Genomic DNA, 22,496 nt, shown 5'->3' with positions numbered 1-22,496 from the left:
TTCCTACAAGGAATTAGTGTGGCCTATCAGGGGAGGGGGCGGGCTGGGAGGCGGGTCGGGAGGGGAAGAGAGAGCGCGAGGGCTGGGACGAGCTACGTGCACGCAGGTGCAGGGGGCATCTACAGGGGCTGGATGTGGACAGGATCAGGGCCCAGAAGGGTCTTGGGTGTGCTGCACTCACCTTGATGCGTCCACCTATATGCATATTTACATTATGTTTGCCTCTAGTGTTACATCGAACTGTTATTATTGGTCTATCCTTGCAAAAGCGGATTACATTATGTGAACAATAATCATGAATTTACATACTAATTCACCGTTAACCGCCCCAAACCCTAGCACTTACCTTGCATAGGAACCATCCATGAGCAGGGGAGGTGGGGGAGGAAGGGAGGCAAAGCTCTAACAAAGACAAAGCCCTGGACCAAACCTAGACAAGAGCCCTGGTCCCTACAAGAAGATTCCAAAGATGATACATGGGCAGACCCATACAGCATCATGGTCATAAATTTGCTTTTTACCTGCCACAGAGCTATTGGCAGACCAGGAAGGCACAGCGGCCCGCCTTTGATAGAACAGGATATATGCTGTATGCTTGCAGACTTCCTCCTCTGACAACTGCCGGACCTCACTGTCATCAAAGCAGTACCAGAGCCCATCCACAGAGTTCTTGCAGTAAGCTGTGGAGTACAATGACAAATAGTTAGAACTCTCCCAGCAGAACCTAAGACCAAACACAAGGATGCACTGCCTTTACACACAGCAAAAATTGCAATTATATTGACACTAACGTCTGTTATGCAACCAGCAGGTCACAAAAATGAAGGAGCAGATTGCTATCACTGGTCTAGGAAATATCGAACAGTAAATGGAGAACAGGTATAACTGTTACACACCGATCAAAGACTGGCATGTGTAAACATAACATGGAATTGCACATTACCTCCCTTTTCAAAACCCAACCTTTGTAATAATGTGCTTAAGTCCATCTAACAACCCTCCGATCTGATCACTAACCTATTCTCCCTGAACAGCCCAAAAGTAATAATACACACAAAAACAGTTAATTATTCTTAGAATGCTCAGGTGTTATGGGGGCCAGACGTGGGTCTTCAATTACCTATATAATGCCCAGCTTGCATAGTTCCTTGGTGATTACACACAGCATACAAGTCATAGATGAAATCTTCGGGATCTCGGCCAAGTCCATATGGCCGCCGCCATGGTGACCAGTGTGAGGGCAGACTCCAGCTACTCTGGCTGCGTTTCACCACATGTGGAGTCATGTCCAGGCCCAGCAAAGGAAACTTCACCATGTTCTGAAGTTTCATCCGGCGGTCGCCATCCTGTTCGAAAAATAAATTACATCATGTCAATCAAAGTAATAATATTGAAATTCACGATGCCTATGTGAAGCTTAAAACTGCTTCATGACATAAATAAAATGACATTAAAAGGCACAATCAACATAGCTTTGCTGTTTAAAGGAATGGCCAACAGTTTCACCATCTCTCCATAAATTGGCTATACACCCTGTCCACACCTCACAGCAATATATTGTAATAATGTTTTCCATGGTGCATGACTTACATTTGCATGCGCTGAACACTCACACAGCCTTGTTCGTCACAGCCATATTGTGTTAATGGACAGCGAATGAAAAACATCAACTGCTTGCTCTGCACAGATCACAGAACACTTGCCTACTTTTGATGCAATGGCGTGCAGCAACGAAAAGGCTCAAGACGCTCTCACCTCCAATACACATCAACAAAAACGTTTCCCAGTTCCTTATAGATAGTTTGCAAAGATATCATTGCTCAAAGAAAATTGGAGGACATCGAATGATGTAAAGGGGGCGCCCCTAAAAGTTTATTTGTATTGAATTTTATATCGCGCTTTTAGCCAAAGCGCTTTACATAGAACAAGTACTACATTACAAATCAAAATGAAATATTTCATGAATCTTGAAGCAGAGAAAAATATCCAGAACAATTTACTGTTAGACAGTAATATAGAACTGTGCATAGCTGAACAGTGTTCGAAATGTGCCATTGATTGTCAGGCAGGTGACTGGAGTAGGTAGGATTTTAAGGAACTACGGAAGGAAGAGTAAGAGGTGAAGGATCGTAGAGGGAGAAGGAGAAGGCTCCAGTGAAGTCGGGGGAGAAGTTGGAAGGAACGGAAACGGAATTGAGCACACGGAGACGGCGGGACAGTGAGTAGGAAGTGATCAGCAGAGCAGAGAGAACGAGAGGGAGAATAGAAGAAGAGGAGGGAAGTAAGGTAGGGGGGAGCAAGTCCATAGAGAGATTTGACGACAAGACAGAGGAAGTTGTACTTTAGTTGAGAGTGGAAGGAGACCCAACCCACTGAGGTAAGGAATGAAGAGAGTGTCCCCGGGGAGGGAAGACAGAGAACGGATGGCGGAATGGTAGACTGATTTGAGAGGGGCTAGATGTGAGGAAGGGAGACCAAAGAGGAGAAAAGAGCAATTTAAGAGTCGAGAGAAGAAGATATTAGACTTTTAGTGGCGTGAAAAGTTAGGAAGGGATGAATTTTGCGTATGTTCTATGGGCGGAAGAGACAGGCCCGGGAGGTAAAAGAGATGTGCTGATGGAAGGAGAGGTTAGAGTCAAGGTGGAGACCGAGATTGCAGGCAGAGGGGGATAGGGAGATGGGAGCGAGGAAAGAGAATGGAGGGAGGAGGAGAAGGAGGCGGGTGTGTATTAGCAAGAAAGAATAGAACTTCAGTTTTCTTAGTGTTCAGGGTGAGAAAGGGAGAGGACATCCAGGATTTGATGGCAGTGAGGCAGGATGAGAGTTTATGATGGATGTCAGGGGTGAAAGATGAGAAAGAGAAAAAGCGGAGAGTCATCAGCATAGAAGTGGTGAGATGCACCAAAGGCAGAGATGATCGGAGCAAGAAGGGAGGTGTACAGAGAAAAGGGCCAAGTATGAAGCCTTGGGGGATGCCGCAGTCAAGAGAGAAGGAGGGGGAGGTGCAGCCGCCCCATGACACAGCAAAGGTGCAGTTGGATAGATAGGAAGGGAACCAGTCAAGGACAGAGCCACTGAGGCCTTGGAGGAGAGAGAGTTAAGAAGTAAAGAGTGATCTACCGTGTCAAAGGTGGCTGATAGGTCAAGGAGAATAAGGACAGAAGAGAGTTTGGAGTAGCGTGCTGTGAGGAGGGAGTTAAAGACGGAGGTGAGAGCAGTTTCAGTAGAGTGGCAGGGACGAAACCCTGATTGAGTAGGAGGGAGGAGAGAGAGGTTAGAGATATAAGCAGAAAGTTGTGAGTAAACAAGGTGTTCAAGGAGCTTGGATAGGAAGGGTAATAGGGAGATGGGGCGAAAGTTTGGGACAAGGAGAGGGTTAGCGGAAGGCTTTTTCAGAATGGGAATGATGATTGCATGCTTGAAGGCAGAGGGAAAGGTAGAAGTTGCAAGACAGATGTTGAAAAAGGAGGTAGGTAGGTACCAGGAGCGGGTAGACTTTGGGAATGAGAGAGGTGGTAAGGGTGTCCCCGGGAGCAGCATTTGGGTGTGATTTGTACAGGAGAAGGGAGACCAGAGACAGGAGTGAAGTTAGTAATGGTGATAGAGGGGGTTGTGTGAGATTGAGCGGGAGGAGTGAATGACGGGGATTGACTGTAGAATATTTTGAGTAGAGTGTGTACATTCGAGGAGAAGGTAGCGAGATCAGTAGCTGAGAGAGGGGAGGAGAAGGATCAGGAGTGGAGGGAGAGAGAAAGAGTCAGAGTTTGGAAGATCCGGCGGGGGTGAGAAGATGGAGTATGTAGAAGGTCTGAAAAGTAAGTTTGTTTGGCAGATTTGATGCAGTTGTCTTAGAGAGGGTGGTAGGAGAAGTAAGTAGTTTTGTTAGCTGCAGAGCAGTGTTTGTGCCAGCGTCTCTCAAGGCGGCGGAGGAGGCAACGCATAGAGGAGAGGTGTGGAGAAAGCCAGGGTTGGGCAGATTTACCGGAAGGTTGGAATGAGGTGAGAGGGTAGAGTTGGTCAAGACTGGTAGTGAGGGAAGAGGAAAGCGTGGATGAGACCTCATTCGCAGAGAGAGGAAAACTTAGTGAGAGGGGGGAGGGAGGTGTAGTAGAAAAGTGAGGAATGAAAGTTACACAGATCGCGTCGGGAGAAGGAGGTGGAGGATGGGGAAGAAGGAGAGGGAGGTAAGGGAGACTGAGTAAAGAATGATCGGACAAATAGCTAGGGTGGTCAGAGATAGAGGAAGCTGTGAAAGAAGAAATAAAGATTAGGTCTAGAGTGGAGACGGAAGTGTGAGTGCGTGGAGTAGGAAGAGGGGTAAGTATGCAGGAGTTGAGTATTGAGAGGAAGAGGGAGGTAGTTTGAGTGGTGGAGAGATGGAGGTTAAAGTCACCAAGCATGATCAGCGGTGTGGGACTAGGTAGATGTGACCAAGGAGGTGGTCAGTGTCGTCATAGAAGGATCCAAGTGGGCCAGGTGGACGGTAGATAATATGAAAGGATATGGCATGAGGTGTGGTGAAATTTTGTACATGTATTTGAAGGAGGGATAGTCTATAAGAGGTACTGGAGTGGGAACTGATAGGTACTTTGGGTGATATATTAGACCAATGCAGCCAACACAGTTTAAACACTACTGATGTGCATTTAGAGTGTGGAGCGTCCCCTCCTGTGGATGTAATTCGTATTGCGAACTGGAAAATTGCGGGGTGAAGTTATAATCTAAAAGATAAGTGGTGTAACTTTATCAGGAAACACAACATCAATTCTTTGCAGGAGTCTTGCTCGCCCCCAAACTCCACACCCTGTGTTTTACAGGGCTGTTCATCCTTTGAGCAATTAGCACACAAAGGAAGGGGAGGCCGGCCGAGTGGAGGTTTGGTTACCTGAATAGATACTGGTTCCTCGGACCACCAACAAATTGAAATTAAGCTTGGTTCCTGGAGTAGGTTACTGTTATTTAATTTATATAACAGGTTGTCGCCTTGAAATGGGCATAAAACTTTTATAAATACCCAAATTGGAGCATGGATGATGAACCATAACACCATGCCCATAACATTAGTCTTAGACGATCATAATTTACAATTTGAACCGCATGACATGGTAGGACTGATGCAAGTAGAGGACCATATGGGATATTCCTGGCCTGGTTTCTAGCTTCCCAAAACGCCAGAATAGATATGGCTTGGATACTGCTGGTACAGGACTTAGTTTAAAGTTGAGAGCTTGCAATGGGAGATGTTCGGATGACATTACTGCTCAACCGACATATGTGGCAAGGGATTTCCAGCACACATTGATTATGTCATGGTTAACATCTATGCCAGGGGCAGGGTTTTAAATTGTGCATTGGCACTGTAAGGGTGTACAAGTCAGACACAGTGGTGGCATATTTTTGGGCAAATACTTTTATTAACACAAAAAAGGTTGGAAAAATGCCCCTCTATCCCCAAATACTAGGAGAGTCCAAAAGCAAAAAGTCTGTCACTGGGGACTCAAGATGGCTGCGGGCAGCAGATAGACATGCCGGCAGCCACTCCATAGACCGGCAGACTTTTGTGTCTTTCCCATCACCCCAAAGTCATACAAATATTCAGCAGACCGCAGAGAATTCAGGGCTTCACCAACACATTTGGTAGAGTTGAGCTCCTCTCTGCCCGCTGCGAGGGAGACAAGGTTGCCCCAGAGTGCATCCAGGACGAGGGGCCGAAAGCAAAGGAGTGTCGAAAGGGATGGCTGCAGGCAAAGCTGGGTGGGAGAAGCATTGCCGGGGCCCGGATCTGCCCAGGAGAAGAAGAGACTTGAGGTGGACATGCTGCATGTCACAGATGCGAGAAGAGGGAGACACCAAAGCCCATCGCCGGGAGCTGCCTGTGGGGACTTGGCATTGCAGGAACCAGGCGGTGAGATCCGAAGGGGAGAGCAGTAGCACCCGTACCTTGCTGGGGCACTAGCGAGGCGGGCGGGTGGAACAGGGAGCTCCACTGCATCTGAAGACATGATGGCTGAGGAGGAAGAACATACCTCCATGCAAGGATCTGGGACACGGGAGAGTTTCCCTAAGCTCTGTCCAAATATCTACTTGCACAGGTAGTGGTGAACCAGAGGGAACAGTCCCCCACACACGGAACAGCCGCCTCCCCAGGAGGGTGGGGGGGGGCACTCCAGCAAAGGTAAACATACAGATACAGTGGAGGATCTCACCATAGGGCAGCGGGAGGGGCAGCAGGCCTGAAAATCGCCCCCTTGGGGTCTTGAAGAGAGGGTCCCAGGTGAGCCCTGCACAGTGGTGTGGGGGAGTGGCGTCACAGCACTAGGAAACTGCCAGAAACGGCAGTGCTCGCCACGCCAGCCCCGGGAGGTCTGTGGAAAAAACATGGAGACTCAAGGAGCAGGCATGGGGAGCGACAGCAAGGAGGGCTTCCAGTGCCCCTCTTCCTGCTCCAGAAAGGTTTAGGCAGCACACCAGGATTCCAGGAGTAGATACAGTGAGTGGCAGCAAGGCAGGCCCCCCCCAATGCCAAGGGACACACGCCGGGCGAATGTTTAAGACAAAGCCAATTCTTTGAAGCAGGCTGCAGCCACTGGGTACCCACTGGGCACCCTCCCTACAAAATGGGGTTCAGGAGAGGTGAGGGGGCCCAATAAGATATCATCTAACATGGCAGACCCGGAGGAAACAGCAGGTGGGGGCATCAGAACTCCCATCACAACAAGGCTTACACAATGATATAATGAGCTTACAAAACTTGATAACTAAAGCCTTTCAAGAGCAGTCGCAACGAATGAGATCAGACCTCAACACAGCATTGTTGGAATGTGGCAAGAAGTGGGCAAGCTGGGAGAAAGGACAGAATTTCTAGAAAGAGGCCTTCAGGAGGTGGAGACGGATGCAAAAGAAAACATTGAGGCTTTAGAATGACTGAATGTTGCAACTCAAAACCTTGACCTGCAAATGCAGGACCTGGAGAACAAGTTGCAGAGGATTAATATTAGAGTCATAAACTTGCCTGAGACAGTAACAGACCAGGAACTAAAGCAGCAGATTCAGAAGATATTTGCAGACATTTTGGAGGACACGAGTATGGAGGAGAGTGGAATGGATCAGATTCGAAGAACTGGTAGGACGATGAGGGACCCTAACAGCAGGATGCAAGATGTCTTAGCCTTCACGCGATACACACAGAAAGAGGGGGTGACATGAGCGGCAAGGGCGAAAGAATTGCAGACATATCAAGGATCCCCGATTCAGCTATTCCAGGACTTGGCTGATTTGAGCTGGTGTTTGAATGGGAGAGAGAGTGCAGAAGCGCATCATTTCCATTCAGGTGGGAATCGGCATGGCTGCAACTAGAATTAATCCAGGACACCCAGGAATATAGCCTTCGACAGCCCGAGATCCGCACAAGGCCAAGGCCCTGGGAGTGGGTGACACCAGGGGACCGACGCTGGCGGAGAACCCCCTTAGGGGGGCCCCTGACTCAGGCTGGAGGCAGAAGACGGGGGCTGGAGCCAGCGGAATGGCAATTGATGGCGGAGGTGGGCATGCACTCTGGTTCACATTAGAGAGGTGGTGGGAATTAAATGCTTGTAATAGGGCAATTGGAGCGCAGGTGATCTTGATTGATTATTTATAATGCACCAATACACAATGCGTTTCAAAGTGCAACAAGACAAGGGGGGGGCAGGGATGACAAAAATAGAAACGGTCCTTGTGATATTCAGATTGTGCAAGTGCAGTAACAAGAAGGGGAGAGGGGAGGAGGTGCCGTCAGGGCGGAAGGGCACATGGGTGAAACGAGTACAAGGGAAGGCCAGAGGGATAGGGCCTGGGGAAAGAAGAGTGCCAGGGAAGAAGGTCCATGTGCTAATTGTGAAGAAATGAGGTTCAAGGGGTGCAGGCCCAGGCATTCTAGTGCAGGAGGTGGGAGCACAGAAAGGGCAAGTGCGGGTAGGGGCTAGGGGAGACCAAGTGCAGGGGTAGACTGGTCAAGGACGGCTTGGTGCCCTGCAAGAATCTGAAGAAACCAGGCAGCCAGTCAAGAGGCAGAGGGGGACATTAGCAGGGGAGAGGGAAGGAGGAAGAGAAAAGGAGGGTCTTGAGTAATTTCCAGAACTGGAAGAGATCCGGGTCAAGTCTGAGAGGGCCAGGGAGGCAATTTCGGAGGAAGGCAGCTGCGGAGGAGAGCGATCTAACCTGACACTCTGCTTGGAAAAGCGTCTGATCTGCAGAGAGTGGGGAGGTATTTATGGAGAGAGAAATGGATGTAGCGGGGTCCCAGAAAGCCTTGTGGATGATGCAGAGAGTCTTGAACTTGATCCTAGCAGCAACCGGGAGCCAGTGGAAATATGCAGTCCCTGGACTTGAGGCCAAGGATAAGTCTTGCAGTTCTATTCTGGTTTGGGTTGAAGGGGGCGAATGAGGAGTTAGGCAGGTCGAGTTGCAGTAGAGTGCAGCCTGGAGAACCAGAGCTCTTGAGACATGGAGTATCTGGGGGAAGGTAAGGAAAGGAATAATGCCTCTGAGGAGGTGCAGCTGAAAGTGGGCCATCTTGGCAAGGTACGTGATGTGAGGAGAGAAGGGGAGAGAGGAGTCGAAGATGACACCAAGGTTTTTTGCCTCACAGGAGGGGGCCCAAATAGGGCAGCTAGAGTGCAGGAGGGAATATGAGAGCTGGGGTCCCAATGAGAAGGATTTCAGCCTTGCTGCCATTAAGGCAGAGATTGTTAGCAGTGCACCATGCCTGAATAGCAGACAGTCAGGAATGCGAGAGGGAGAGGAGGAGGAGGAGGCAAGCTTGAAGGAGAGCTGTGCATCATCCACATAACACTGGAAGTTAGGAGAGAAGGTGGAGACCAGATGGGATAGAGGGGCAAGCTATTTTGAAAAGTGAAGGCGAGAGGAGAGTCCTGAGGGACACCACAGGTGGAGAGTGAGATGGAGGAGAGAAAAGGACCCAGTTGAACCTGGAGAGGTCGGTCAGAGAGGAAGGAGGTCAGCCAGTCCAGAGTCAGGTCAGTGATGGCAAGGGTATCCCAGAGCCGATTTAGAAGGGTGGCATGACCGTATCAAAGGCAGAGGAAAGGTTCAAGAAGGATGAGAATGGAAGGAGAGTTGGAATTGAGATTAGGAAGCAAGTCTTCACGGGTGTTCAGGACTGCAGTTTCCGTGCCTCTGGCTGCTCTGAAGCCAGACTGGGGGCCGTGGAGGCAACCAACAGATTCAGTGTGATGGATAAGCTAGGAGATGGCCAGCTTCTCCAAGAGTTTTCCCAGGAAGGGGGTAATGGAGATGGTGCAGCAGTTAGCTGGGCGGGAAGGATCATCGGAAAACGTTTTGAGGAGAGGGTGCACAAGGAAGTGCTTGAGAAGTAACTAGAAGGATCCAGTGCCAAAGGAGTGATTACAGAAATCAGCCAAGGCTGGAGCAAGGGAGACTGTTATCCTTGATAGTTCTGGGGGAGCAGGGAAGCACCTATTTGGATGAGACTCCCATAGAGCGGACTTGGTTAGAACCCTCAACATGTGATATGGGAAAAAAGAGGAGTTGGGGGACCGGAAGGGGGGTGGGATTTGGGAGGGGGGTTGTGCGTCAAGGGAGCCCTGAGAGCAGATGAGTGAGAAGGGTGTGGTGTAGAGGGGAGGAGAGTGATGACAGGATATTCTGAGTTTTAGTAATGAAGCGAGAGGCCAGTGAAGTGCAGAGAACCAGGGAAGGCAATTGAGAAATTGAGACTGCTTTAAGTTTGGCAAGCTCTTTGCAGATTTGGAAAAGTTCAGACGTGTTAGTGGCACCAAAGATGCATAATTTGTCAGAGGATGTGCTCAAAGCCTGCCACTTCCGCACAACTGCTCTGCACTTGCGTTTCAGAGAGGCCAGGTCGGAGTTATACCAGGTGTTGCACTTGGAGGCAGGCTTCATGATGCAGATCCTCATGACAGGGGCAATGATGTCCAGTGTGTTGGAGATGGAAAGTTGAAGGCTAGTAAGGGCTGCGTCAGAGTCAGTAGCAGGTGCAGGAGGGGGAAAGAAGGTGGCAGCAAAAGCAGCAACTGACACTCGCTTCAGGGAAGCGAATCCCAGAGTTGGGGGGAGCAGGGGGAAGCACTGCAGTTTGGTGACCGGTGCCTGCGGTGGAAGGGAAGTAGGTACGAGTTACTTGTGGAGCAGGGAAGGGGTGGTGCGATGAGTTCTGAAGGCATGGGCAGGGGAGAGGGGCAGCAGGGATAGAGAGGAATGGCTGGGGAGAAGTGTGGATGGAAAGCGAAAGTACTGACTACATTCAGGAGGCCACACATAATGTAAGGGCGTTCAATTCTCCCCTCTATGGGAAGAAATCTGAGCTATTTACTAGAAAATCTGACCCAGATGTCATGGCTCTCCAGGATACCCATCTCCTGCGGAAGGAACAGGCGAGACTCTGAGGAGTATCTCAGAATTTTCCAAGCCTCTGGCCCGAACAAGACGTGTGGTGTGGCCTTAGCTCTTCAGGATGGAGTGGATCTCAAAATAAGAGTCCAGGGCAGACAGAGGGGGAGGTATGTCATCGTAGTAGGAGTCTATGAGGGGCTGGTGTACACAATTGCCTCAATCTATGCCCCTAATGAATGCCAAGAAGCCTTCCTGAGAGATCTACTTGCTACACTTGAGGGTTTTGTGAAAGGCCACATTATACTGAATTTAGCCTGGTCGCATCATCTCGCCAGGAGTGCAGGGGGGTCCTCCTAGTAAGGGTGGGTGGCTTCCAGATTTTTACACGACCGATTTGAGACCATGGGCCTCCAGGATGTCTGGAGAGGGGTGCAAGGGCATAGGGAGGGCATCACCTTTTGTTCTAATGTTCATGGCTCGCAATCCCAAATTGACAGTGTGGGTTTCGGGCCCCCTCCTGGGGGAGTCGAGGCATAGAGGTGGGTCCATTAGGAATAGCTGACCATGCAGTGGTCATAATGGACCTAGACATTTCTGGGGGTAAGCCAGGTATCTGGGGTTGGAAGGTACTCGGAGAGCTCCTGAGGGACCCTGTCAACAGGAGGGAAATGGAGCACAAGATTAAGAACTTCTTTGAGCTAAAAAGGGTCTCGGATACAGGGGGGGGGGAGTGTCCGATGGGACGTGTTAAAGTGTAACGCTCACCTGGCTCCCATGGAGACGCTGACCAGGTCTGGGCTGCTGCGGCCTCTGCTAAGGTGATGCGCAGGACTCGGAACACTGACTGGGCCGGACCCCCAAACCTCGCCTGTCTGATGCATAGGAAGATCTTTCTGTAGATGGGGAAAAGGATTTTAATCACCTGCGGAGTGACGAGTCGAACCCCTCCTTTCCCCTTTTACTCTCTCTTCAAACCACCTCTGAACCTTCCCATTAATTCTCACCTTAAGATTGAGAGTGACTAGCTCTCCATCCTGCTTCTGGTGCAGGGGTGCGGTAGAATCCAGTTACTTCACTGGTTATCGGACAGGCATTCAGGTCCAGTTGCTTCACTGGTTTTTTGGATGAATAAGGCGCTTTCGTAAGTATATGACTTATCAAGTTCAAGGGTTGTTCTCCCTTCCTGTTTGGCCTTTATTTTCAATGGACTGCTTTTAGTCTTTTAGCGCAGGTGCAGAGCGAAGATTCCACGTAGAGAAGACAATTCGCTGTGGATAATTCAGGTGAGCTTATGTTGGGGTGGTTTTTCTAATGTCAGTATGTTCACCCACTAATGCGCGTGTTCCTTTTTCCCCATAGGGGCCGGGGCGCGGTACTGCCAAAAGGCGTGCCGACCCGAGATGAGGAAGGATTCTCCCCACCAATCGCCAGGTAAGCCTTCTGGCAAATCAGTTTTTTCCCCAATGTTTTCTCTGGCTCACCTTTTGTTCTTCTCTTTTCCTTCCTAGGTGCTGGAATGCAGCAGAACGTGCGGACGGTCGTAGGAGTTCCGAATTCCTTGTCGACAGGTGAGTTGAGCGCAGCGCTGCAACGAGCAACGCGAGGAACCCAAAAATAATGTCTTTTCCTTTAGGATCGTTGGCGTGTTGGCTCCGGATCCCATGCAATATCAGGTAATGTCCTTTATTCACCTTCTCTTCCTCTCTTCTTCCTTTTAGGTTTTCCAGGACTGAAGCGGGCTTGGCTGGAGTCAGGATGCAGGAGCAGACACGGTGAGCGTCCAGCTGCTACGAGCAGAGCAACGCAAAGCGTGAGCTGCTGTCTGGGCGCGGCTTAAATAGCCTCCAAATAAGTCCCAGGTATGTATCCTTCCCCAACCAGGTATGTATCCTTCCCTGACCACGCCCGAGTGGCAAAATAGTCCCACAGGTAAAGTAGTTCCTTTCAGGCCTCAAAGAGGTCTGGATCTGGCAGCATGGTCTGCATCAGGTAAGTCCACCAAAAGCACTCCCTTTATGAGCCTGGCGCCTACAGTGGGAACCCCCACTGTGCTCCTGTCCCTAGACGCTGAGAAGGCCTTTGACTGGGTGGAATGGTCATTAATGTTCAAAGAAATGAAGATGGGGCTGGGAGAGGTCCGGGGTAACTACAATACCCCTGCGGTGCGGCTCCTTATAAACTGATCCTTGACCGGTAGAATATAAACTGATCCTTCACCCATAGAATCACGTTGAATAGAGGACTAAGCAGGATGCCCCCTCCGCGCCCTTTGCTCTAAGCAATTTATTTAGAGCCACTACTACAGTCCTTGCGGGAGTTTCCTGAAGTCCATGGAATTGCCCTAGTGTGGGGGAAGCGGGTGCAACACAAAGTAGAGGCCTTTGCTGACGACATGCTGCTTTCTCTCGAATCCAAGGACATCACTGAAGGCCTGCAGGGGGGTTTTGGGTCGGTTTCAAATCTGAATATTCATGAAACAAAGTTTGAACTCTTAAACATAACAGTGGTGGGGGAGGGGGGAGGAAGAGGTAGCAGCGTTGAAGTCTTCACCCCTCATTTGGAGCCCCCAATGGGGATCAGAAATTTGGGTATACATATAACCCCATAGCTCTCGGGGTGGTTCATGGCGAATTACCCTCCCTATGTTGACATCCATTAAAGCGGACCTCCAGAAACTGAGAACACTGAATATCTCCTCGCTGGGTAGAAAGGCTGCAATTAAAATTGTTACCCTGCCTCGATTACTCCATCTGTTCCAGGCCCTGCAGTTGGCGGTTCCCAGTAGCTTCTTTGGGGAAATTAACAGTTACCTTCATTTGTGAGGGTAAAAGGCCTAGGTGAAATTGCAATTTATTGATGTCCCCAGGGAGAGGAGGGATGGCGCTCCCCAGTTTCCAATTGTACTATGATGCACCCCAAAAGCGGATGACCAGAGAATGGTTTATGGGGCGGGGGTGGGAGCTCTGGGTGGCAATGGACCAGGTGGTGGCGAGGCATGATTTGAGGGATGTCTAGGACTGCCGCGTCAGGACAAGACTCAGTATATGCATTTGATCACCATTACGAAATTGGTGGCGGACACGTGGGACAAACTGTCTAGGAAGTACCGGATCACAACCCGCCCATCCCCGTCCACACCCATCTTTAACGCCCTGAGGATTTTCACCGGGAATGGAGCCAGGTGTCATGACGCTTGCCCCTGGCCCTCACTGGAAGTCAGCCTTCCAGTAAGGGCCAGGTCAAAGGCCTTAAAACCTCATCCAAGACACTCTTGGAGTCAGTCCTGGCGCCTTTGGCGCCAGGCTCATAACCGTCATGAAGACCAACATTAGAATGGGACTATTTACTTGGGACTATTTAACTTGGGGGCTGGGGGTGTTCAGCCAACATGGAGGCACACACATAGCTCAGTTACAAGGAACTGAGCTGTGCGGTCTAGTTTTTTGGGTGTAGCAGGCTTGGGACTACTTTACCTGGACAACTTTGGGTGTGGCAGGCCTGGGACTATTTTACCTAGACTACTTTACCTGAGACTAATTGAACCACACCCAAACAGCAGAACATGCTTTGCGTTATTCTGCTGTGGGCAGCGTAATGCTCACAGTGTCCAGTTCTTTGATGCCAGCTTACCTGAAACCAAGGACCTGCAGAGAGAGAACAAACACTACGAAGCTTACCTGGAACAGTATCCTGTCTTCAATCCATCGCCGACTGCAGTTCCACTCACCTGAAGGTACAAACTCCATCATCCGGCACCGCATGCATCATGGAATACCATAAGCTGGAAAGAGGAGAAGGAAAGACAGCATTAGTAAGTGTTTACTCACGTTTCCTTCCGAATGAAGAAAGCCACACAATTCTTACTTGGGTAGTCATCTCCTGGTCAGTTTCATTGCTGGAACATTACAGCGCTCGGTGAGGAACATCGCAACTTGCAAGGAGAGAAAAGACACAGGTTAGCAATATAAAAGGAGAAACAGCGCCGCACATTACTCACCGGACAGCATTGCGCACGCTACGCTTTCGCCTACCGGCCCATGCTTACCTTCAAACTGCATGACAACTCCAAAATACCTTTCCATACCTAAAAGGAAAGAAGCAAGACATTATTTTTCAAACTAAGAGGACACATAAGAACTGCATATAAAGACTGTAAAGCAGCAAACCTATGGAGTCGCAGCAGGCCTGGATTCCCACGGGGGGGGGGGCTTGCACCAGTGAAGTAACTTGGTCGCTGCTCGCCCCCCTCATCTACGCGCCCCTGCCACGAGGAGCAGGACGGAGAGATAATCCACCTTCTACAATATTAAGGTGAGGAGAGGGCCCAAGGGGGAGGAAGGAGTTGAGGCCAAGGGAGGTGAAAAAACAAAGAATCTGGTATTGAATCCAGCTCTCCTATATTGCAGACCCATCTTTAACCGGAGGCCTTACTAAGGGACCGGGAGAGGGTTCAAGAGTGCAAATCATCCAACCAGGGCTGGGTGGCGTCCCCGTCGGTATGAGGTGAGCATAACACCAGGGTCGTTTCTCCAATGGCAAAAAAGGGTGGTGCCTTAGGTTTAGTGGCATGTTTCAGGGCCAATTCATTGCATCCTTTTATTTAATGCAAACAATGTTTGGAATGAATGCGAGGTTGCAGTACTTTCAAATTAGGAACTGGCTTCTCAGTTCGGAGATGAAGGCAGGGGCGGTCCACCAGCTAACATACTTTGAAAAGTTTCTCATCACGCAGGATGCGTCAAGGGGCCTCATATCGGGACTTCACAAAACTCTGGGCAATGCCATCCCACGTACAGATTGGCCATATATGGAGCAGTGGGAGACAAATGAGCTGGAACGACTGTGGAGGCTAGTGCCCAGGTTAGTTAAGGCATTACAACTGCAGGAATGTTGGTATAAATTGATATGTAGGTGGCACTATACCCCGAGCCGACTTCACAAAATGTACCCAGTCGTCGCAGGCTTGCTGGAGGGGTTGTGGGGGCATCAGCTCATGGTCTCACATTTGGTGGAGGTGTCCCAAAAATGAAGCTTTCAGGAGGTACAAAAGGCGCAGGTACAAGCCTTCGGGGAGGAGGCAAGGGTGCCCCCGGAGGAAGTGATATTGGGATTGCACTATGGGGCCCAGGCGGAGTGGCTTAAGGTTGGAAGAGTCCTGAGGTCCAAGGAAGCACAAACAGTGTTCACACTCGAAGCGATGCTACTCATAGCGCAGCTTTGGAAGGGGACGTAAACTCCCTCACTCCAAGACTGGTTGCACAAGGTTTGGAACTTTGTAGCGTTAGAATGGGCAACGTATGCCAAGAACAATACTTTAACTAGCTGGAGGAAGGTTCTGCCATTTCTAAAGGAAGATTACAGAGCCCAGTGGTGCCCACAGTGTCTGAAACTTTTGGACCTAGGTTAGACTGTACGTATAGAGCACAGCTATTCCCTGCTCTTATGGCATGCTTACCCCAGGTTGGGTTGAGGGTTTGGGGGAGGAGGAGAAGGGGGCGGGAGTTTGAAACTGGAGAATGTCAAGGTTGCTGGGTTTAAAGGATTTATTTTTGAAAATGAATAAAAAGAATACAAAAAGAATTGTCTGTCGTGTCAGAACCCTACTTCTGTTCTTAACACCCCGATGATATCCTAGAGAAAGCAGTGTCTCGATCTGAGACACATGAGAGGGAAGACCTCTTGAAACAAAGTTGCAAGAAAGATACCAGGATGATCCATACACTATGATTTTCGGCACAGTCACCAAGTTAGCAAGCTAATCAAGAAAAACTGGGATCTAATAAAGTTGCAACCCCACCTTACACCGACTATTTCCATAACCTCCAATTATGAGTTACAGGAGAGAAATAAATCTGAGGGATACCTTGGTGAGGGCAGAAAGGTCAAAATCTGCTCAAAGGATACTACATAAACCTAAATTAGGCATATTTGCCAATCTGAATTGCGAGCATTGTTGCAGCATAATTAAAGGGGTCCCCATTACACACCTGAACAAAGACAAAAAGATTAAACTCCATGATTACGCTACATGAGACAGTAAGAATGCTGTATATGCAATATGATGCTCCTGCAGGAAACATTACGCGGGTCAAACGACACGTAAAGCCAAAGACAGATGGACGAAACAAATCTAATCCAAGAACAGCAAACATTAGGTCATCAATATTCAGACACTTTAGAGATAACCGGCATACTATAGCACAAATTAGATAGGTCATCTTGTAAACCGTGCACCCCCTTCCAAGAGGAGGTGACTTGGCTAGGAAGCTAGCACAGAGAACTACATCGGATGTATCTGTTGGATGCAATAACCCCTCTGGAGCTGAATGAGGAGTTCTACATGGGGCCGTATCTATAAATGAAGGGTCGATAGCACCCACTACCTGGGAACAGGTACCTAGTAGATCACGGCTCTGATATGTTGGCTGACATTCTGGTGGCTCATTTCATATAAAAGATGATTAGCACATCATACCAACACCATGAGAGGATGCATTACAACTAACATTCTGTAAGGATATATTGTACACTCGTCGGAGATAGGTTTTCAGAAATTTCCAGATGACGTGCATTACTTACTGTAATAGCATTTTTGATGATATCTCCTTAGATTCACATGCTATGCATATAGTCCGACATCTAGTGGTAATCGCAGAGTAATGCATCTTTCTTTTGAAGATTGAAAGGGGACGTCAACATGGGCTTGACTAACACTATCCCTAAGGTGACGTGTAGTGTACCCAAAATCCCTCACGTGTTGAGGTCCCTCCGATTGTGTTTTTTTTCTGCTGTGAGGGAGCCTTCTGACCAAAGTGAGGGAGTACAGAGAGAGAGAATGTGTAAGATGTCTATGTTCCTTCTACGCCGAGAGGGGAGGCAGGGTTGGCAACATGTGAATCTACGCAGATACAATGATCAGAAATGCTTTTACGGTAAGTAATGCATGTCTTCTGATGCTTGTTATTCTGCTTAGAATCACATGCTGTGCAAAGACTAGCAAGCAGTACCCAGAGATGATGGTGTGATGTGTGAAGGAACAATAGCAAAGAGATGTCTTAGCACCGCTTGTCTCACTCGAGAATCAGACCTAGAGTGTGCATCAAGGCAGTTGTGTTGTGTAAAGGTGTGTGTAGAACTCCAGGTTGCTGCTTTACATATGGACGCAAGAGAAACATTTGCAATGAATGCTATGGATGCCCCCGGGCCCCGAGTAGGGTGTCCACTTGCCTTGAAGGGCAGATCCCTCTTGGCAAGAGTGTAGCACAGTGTGATGCAGTTTACGATTCACTTTGAAAAATAGCCAATTTAGAGACGGGGTCCCCTTCTCTGCCAGATGCCACTGAAACGTAAAACCTGTTTGTTTTCTTTAGTGGTTTTGTCTTTTCCAGAAAATAGATCACAGCTCTCCTCACATCAAGTGTGTGGAGGCTTCTTTCTGACACGTTAGTGTGGTTTTGAAAAAAGGTGGGTAGTTCTATTGATTGGTTCACATGGAACTTTGAAATAAATGTAGGCGCAAAACGTGGGCGAGTGCGCAGGACCACCTTATCCCTGTGAATCATGACAATGGGTTGAACTGAAAGGGCCTGCAGTTCACCAACCTTATTGATGTGATGGCACCAAGAAGGTGGTCTTGTAGGTGAGTGCTTTAAGGCTAGCATTATCCATAGGTTCAAAGGGAGGCACCATCAGTCCTGCAAGTACAATGTTTAGGTTCCATTCGGGAGCTGGGTCGGAAATAGGGTGATGACGTCTTTTTACCCCCTCCATAAATGCCTTGATTACTGGAATTTTCCACCACGATACCTTCTGGGACATGGTGTATGCTGAAAGTGCAGCTAAGTGGACTTTTAAGGAATTGAAAACCAGTCCTGAATCTAGTAGGTGAGTTAGGTACAGGACCATATGTGTTGGTGTGCATTCAATAGGATTTATGCCCTTGCTATTGTACCAGATGACAAAGCAATTCCATTTGCTGGAGTAGCAATGTCTGGTGTTAGGTTTTCGTGTTTCCCCAAGTATGTCCATGCATCTTTGAGGGAGCTGAAGGTGTCCGAACTCTATGACCTCAGGAGCCAGGCTTCTAAGTTAAGAGTTTGCGGAAATGGATGTAGCGTTTCCCCAGTCTTGTGACAGCATGTTGTACAGGCATGGAAGCTTTCTGGGAGGGTAGACTGACATTGCCATGAGCTGAGAGAACAAAGGCTGGCGGGCCCACATCGTGGCCACCAGAATCATCGTGACTGGTTCCTGGTGCATCTTGTGCACTATCTTGTTGAGCAGGGGATTTAGGGGGCGGGGGGTTGGGGAGAGCATAAAATTTCCCTGACCATGTTGTCCAGAGAACCTTCCCCTTGGAGCCGTTCTGAGGGTACCTGGAGGCGTAATCTGGGCATTGTGCGTTCTCCAGAGTTGCGAACAATTTGATCTCTGGGAAGCCCCAGTCTGTGAAGATGTTAAGAACAATGTCTTTGTGTAATTGCTATGGGTAGTGGGAAGTCTCTGCTGAGTATGTCCACCAGAAGATGGAGTTCCCTTAGAACGTGTTGTGACAGGAGGAACATCTTGTGTTTGAGAGCCCATTTCCATATGTTCTGTGACAGTTTGGATAGCCCTGGAGAGTGAGTACCCCCCCCCCACCCCCCACGTTTGTTCAGGTAATACTTGGCCGTGCTACTGTCTGTGAGGACTAGAACTGTCTTCCCCTGGAGGTCTGTTTGGAATGCCTTGAACACTGCTAGCAATTCCAATAAGTTTATGTGGTTGGTTGCTACCGCTGGGGTCTACACGCCGTGTGCCGTCTGATGAAGGTGAGCCCCCCAACCCCGTCAGAGATGCATCCATGGTGAGAGTGTCTTCTACTTCAGGGGTGGTGAAGGTCTTCCCTTGCAAGAGGTTTTCCCTTGACCACCAATGCAGAGACTGAACGAGGGCTGCAGAGACAACGACTAGATCGTCCCATTGCCTGCTGGCCTGACACCATTGGCTCGAGAGCCACTCTTGCATGGGACGCATGCACGACCATGTTTGACGAACTAGGTAGATGCAAGAGGCCATCATCCCTAACAGTTGCATGGCTTTGGGCACTGTCACCTCACAATTGGCTGCATAGTGAGGGATCTGGAACAGCATGTTTTGAACCCTCTCGTTGGAGGGAAAGACAAGACCGTCTTTGGTCCGAATTAGAGCCCCCAGAAACTGCAGGTCTTGGCTGGTGTCCAGGCTGGACTTTCTCATTGATCAAGAACCCTGGACTGAAGAGGAGCTCTACCGTCTTTTGGGTGTTTGTTCAGTACAAATCTCCTGTTATTAGCCAGTCGTCGAGGTAAGGGTAGCACATGTGAGCAGCTACTACCACCATTACCTTCGTGAACAACCGTGGGGCTGAGGCAATGCCGAAAGGGAGAACCTTGAATTGATAGTGCTTGTTCTCTATCATGAACCTTAGGTACTTTCTGTGCACTGGCAACAATAAAATATATGCATCTTTCATATCCAATGTTGCCATGTAATCCCCCTGCACCAGCAGAGGGATTACTTCCTGCAATGTTGTCATTCTGAACTTTTGCGGTTTGACAAATTTGTTCGCTGAGCGCAAGTCTAGGACAGGGCGCATAGTGAGATCCTTTTTGGGTACAAGGAAGTACACTGAACGACTTCTATGGCACCCTTTTCCTGAAGGATCTCGACCTCTTCGAGCAGGATTGGCAGGTGTGCTGCTGACGGGCATCTGCTCTATGGTGGATGGTATCAAGGTGGCCAGTGGAACTCGATGCAATAACCGTGGGTGACGGTCTTGAGCACCCACTGGTCTGATGTGACCCCATCCCATGCATGAAGGAACAATGTTAACCGCACCCGACCGGGGGAGGCATGGGAGGGGACACAAACTGGCGAGTCATTTTGATGCCAAGGCCGGGGAGCCTCTTAGGGTGGAGTTTCTGCCCCTACCCTTGCCTCTGCATTGTCCCCTCTTTTGGCATTGCGTATTGCCAGTCGAACAATGTCCGGGGGACCATGGGGTACCTCCTGCGCCATACTGTACGTGTGGAGATCGTGAGAAGGACTGGCCCCAAAAAGGATTGGCGAGAGATTGCACCTCCCGCTGTTAAAAGAGCTTAGCTGTAATTTGGTTGAGCGACTTGAGTGTCTCATGCTCTTTCTTTGCCGTTTCTAAGGCCTCGTCCACAGCTTTACTGAACAAGTTTGAATCTTCCGCCGGCTTGTTTATCAAAGAGGCCTGAGTCTCTGGCTTAAAACCAGAATTCTTTAGCCAGGAATGCCTCTTGAGAAGAGTACCCCGTGCCAGGGTGCGTCCTGCCGTCTCTGCACCATCTAATGTGTTCTTAAGGCTGTTGTGGGTCACCTGCCTTCCCTCAGACGACCGCCAGCAGGCATGATCATATGGGTTCAGGGACCTCTTGGAGGCCCTCCTGAAGCAGGTTCCACTGCACATCGCAATAATTCGCGAGTAGAGTAGTAGTATTAGCAATTCTCGTAGAATATGCTGCCGATGTGGTGATGCGCTTGCCCAAAGCAGAGTTTTTTCAGTCTTTGTTGGGTGGCGCCTCTGCAGTAGACAGTGGCAACCCAGCCCTCTTCCTGATGGTGGTAACAACCAGGGAGTCTGCTGTGGCATGCTCCGGAATGTACATTGGATCAGATGGAGAGGGACCAAACAGTTTCTCGACCCGATAGTTGACAGCCCTGGTAAGGGAAGGGGACATTATGGAAGGTGCAAGGCGCTTCTTTATGGAATGCAGCAGGGGAATGTTTTGTGGGAGGTTTTTCATTTAGGCTGTCCTCTACAAAATCAGAGTCCTGAACAGATTGCTGTGTGGTGATCTGGAAGTGGTCTGCAGCCCACTTAAGGATGGCATCGAAAGCCATTACGTCGTCAATGGGCGATGGCTGCCTCTGTTGATTCGAGGAGGGCGGGTTCAGGCAAATAGCGTCTGGGTCAGGATTTGGAGTGGGTGAGAGCCAAGGTGCCTCACCTGCCGGCTGATCTTGCTCCAAATCTGGACACTGGTCAGTCTCGTCCTGCCCAAAAGGATTGTACTCATTACTATAGGGATCTTCATATGCCTCCTCAGGTTCTGAAAACTTAAAAACCTCTTCTTGGTGAGTTTGGTTTTGGAAGCTTCTGCTGCTTTGGTAAAATAGGGCAAGAATCTGGGTCTCTTGGGAGTAATAAACGTTTCAGGAAAGTCTATAAACTAACATTTTGTCCATGCAAATTTCTAACCTATCTCTGGTCCACAGGGATGAAGCAGAGGTGTCTGGACGAGGCAAAGGCTGAACAGGGGGAGTGGATTTATCAGATAACGCCTTAGAGAGAGGCTGGGCCCCTTCAGTGTACTCCTCTCGAAAAGAGGGGGTGCTTTTTGGTAATTTCATCGCCAAAACAATAACCACAAGAATCTTGCATAGCTCTGGTGGCTGTACGTGGGATTTAGACGTACCTGCAGGGGATTTCGATGGGTTCTACGTTATTTCGCCGAACAAAATTTCATTGTGGGACTTTTCATCGCCGACCCTTTCATCGCCAACATTTTTATTTTTTTTATTTTTTTATTTACCAACCCGCACAAATACCCCCCCCCCCCCCTAAAAAAATGTTTTAAAAAAAATGTTGGCAATGAAAGGGTCGGCGATGAAAAGTCCCACGATGAAATTTTGTTTCGGCGAAATGCGTGTATACCATTTCGATGTGCCTGAAGGCATTGCCGCAGTTCACTGCTATGCCGAAACCTTCAAGGCTGACGCACTCTTAGACCGTGTGTCGGCACGGGTTTTTGTTTGTTCATTTGTTATGCGCACCAGACCCGTAGGAAAGAAGGCACAGCAGAAGCACTGTCTCCAGAGCCCTGGTTCTCTCAAAGCTGGACTACTGTAACAGCCTCTATCTAAATCTTCCTGCCTCTACTCTCCGCCCTCTGCAACTCATCCAGAACAGGACTGCAAGACTTGTCCTTGGCCTCAAGCCCAGGGACCGTATCTCTCCAGGACTGAAATCGCTACACTGGCTGGGAGGATTAAGTTCAAAACCCTCTGCATTGTCCACAAGGCCTTCTGGGGTCTGGGGCCAAAATACCTTCAACTCTCCCTTCCTAAATATC

General features: G+C 49.2%; 1 protein-coding gene across 2 annotated transcripts in view; it reads right to left on the bottom strand.

The window, feature by feature from the left end:
* The window catches only part of USP31 (ubiquitin specific peptidase 31), an 821,813-nt gene that overhangs the window by 189,846 nt on the left and 609,471 nt on the right, over positions 1 to 22,496 (bottom strand). For both annotated transcript variants that reach the window (XM_069647404.1, XM_069647405.1), the window contains exons 13-14: positions 1,121 to 1,346; positions 522 to 680 (exon numbers count right to left, since the gene is read on the bottom strand). In XM_069647404.1, the coding sequence (XP_069503505.1) occupies positions 522 to 680; positions 1,121 to 1,346 (385 nt within the window). The remainder of the gene's footprint in view (positions 1 to 521; positions 681 to 1,120; positions 1,347 to 22,496) is intronic.

The sequence above is a fragment of the Ambystoma mexicanum genome, chromosome 2q (genome assembly GCF_040938575.1).
Source record: "Ambystoma mexicanum isolate Mex_15411 chromosome 2q, UKY_AmexF1_1, whole genome shotgun sequence".
Classification (NCBI taxonomy): Eukaryota; Metazoa; Chordata; class Amphibia; order Caudata; family Ambystomatidae; genus Ambystoma; species Ambystoma mexicanum.
The sequence above is the reverse complement of the archived record's forward strand: the minus strand, read 5'-3'. Positions and strand labels throughout refer to the sequence as shown.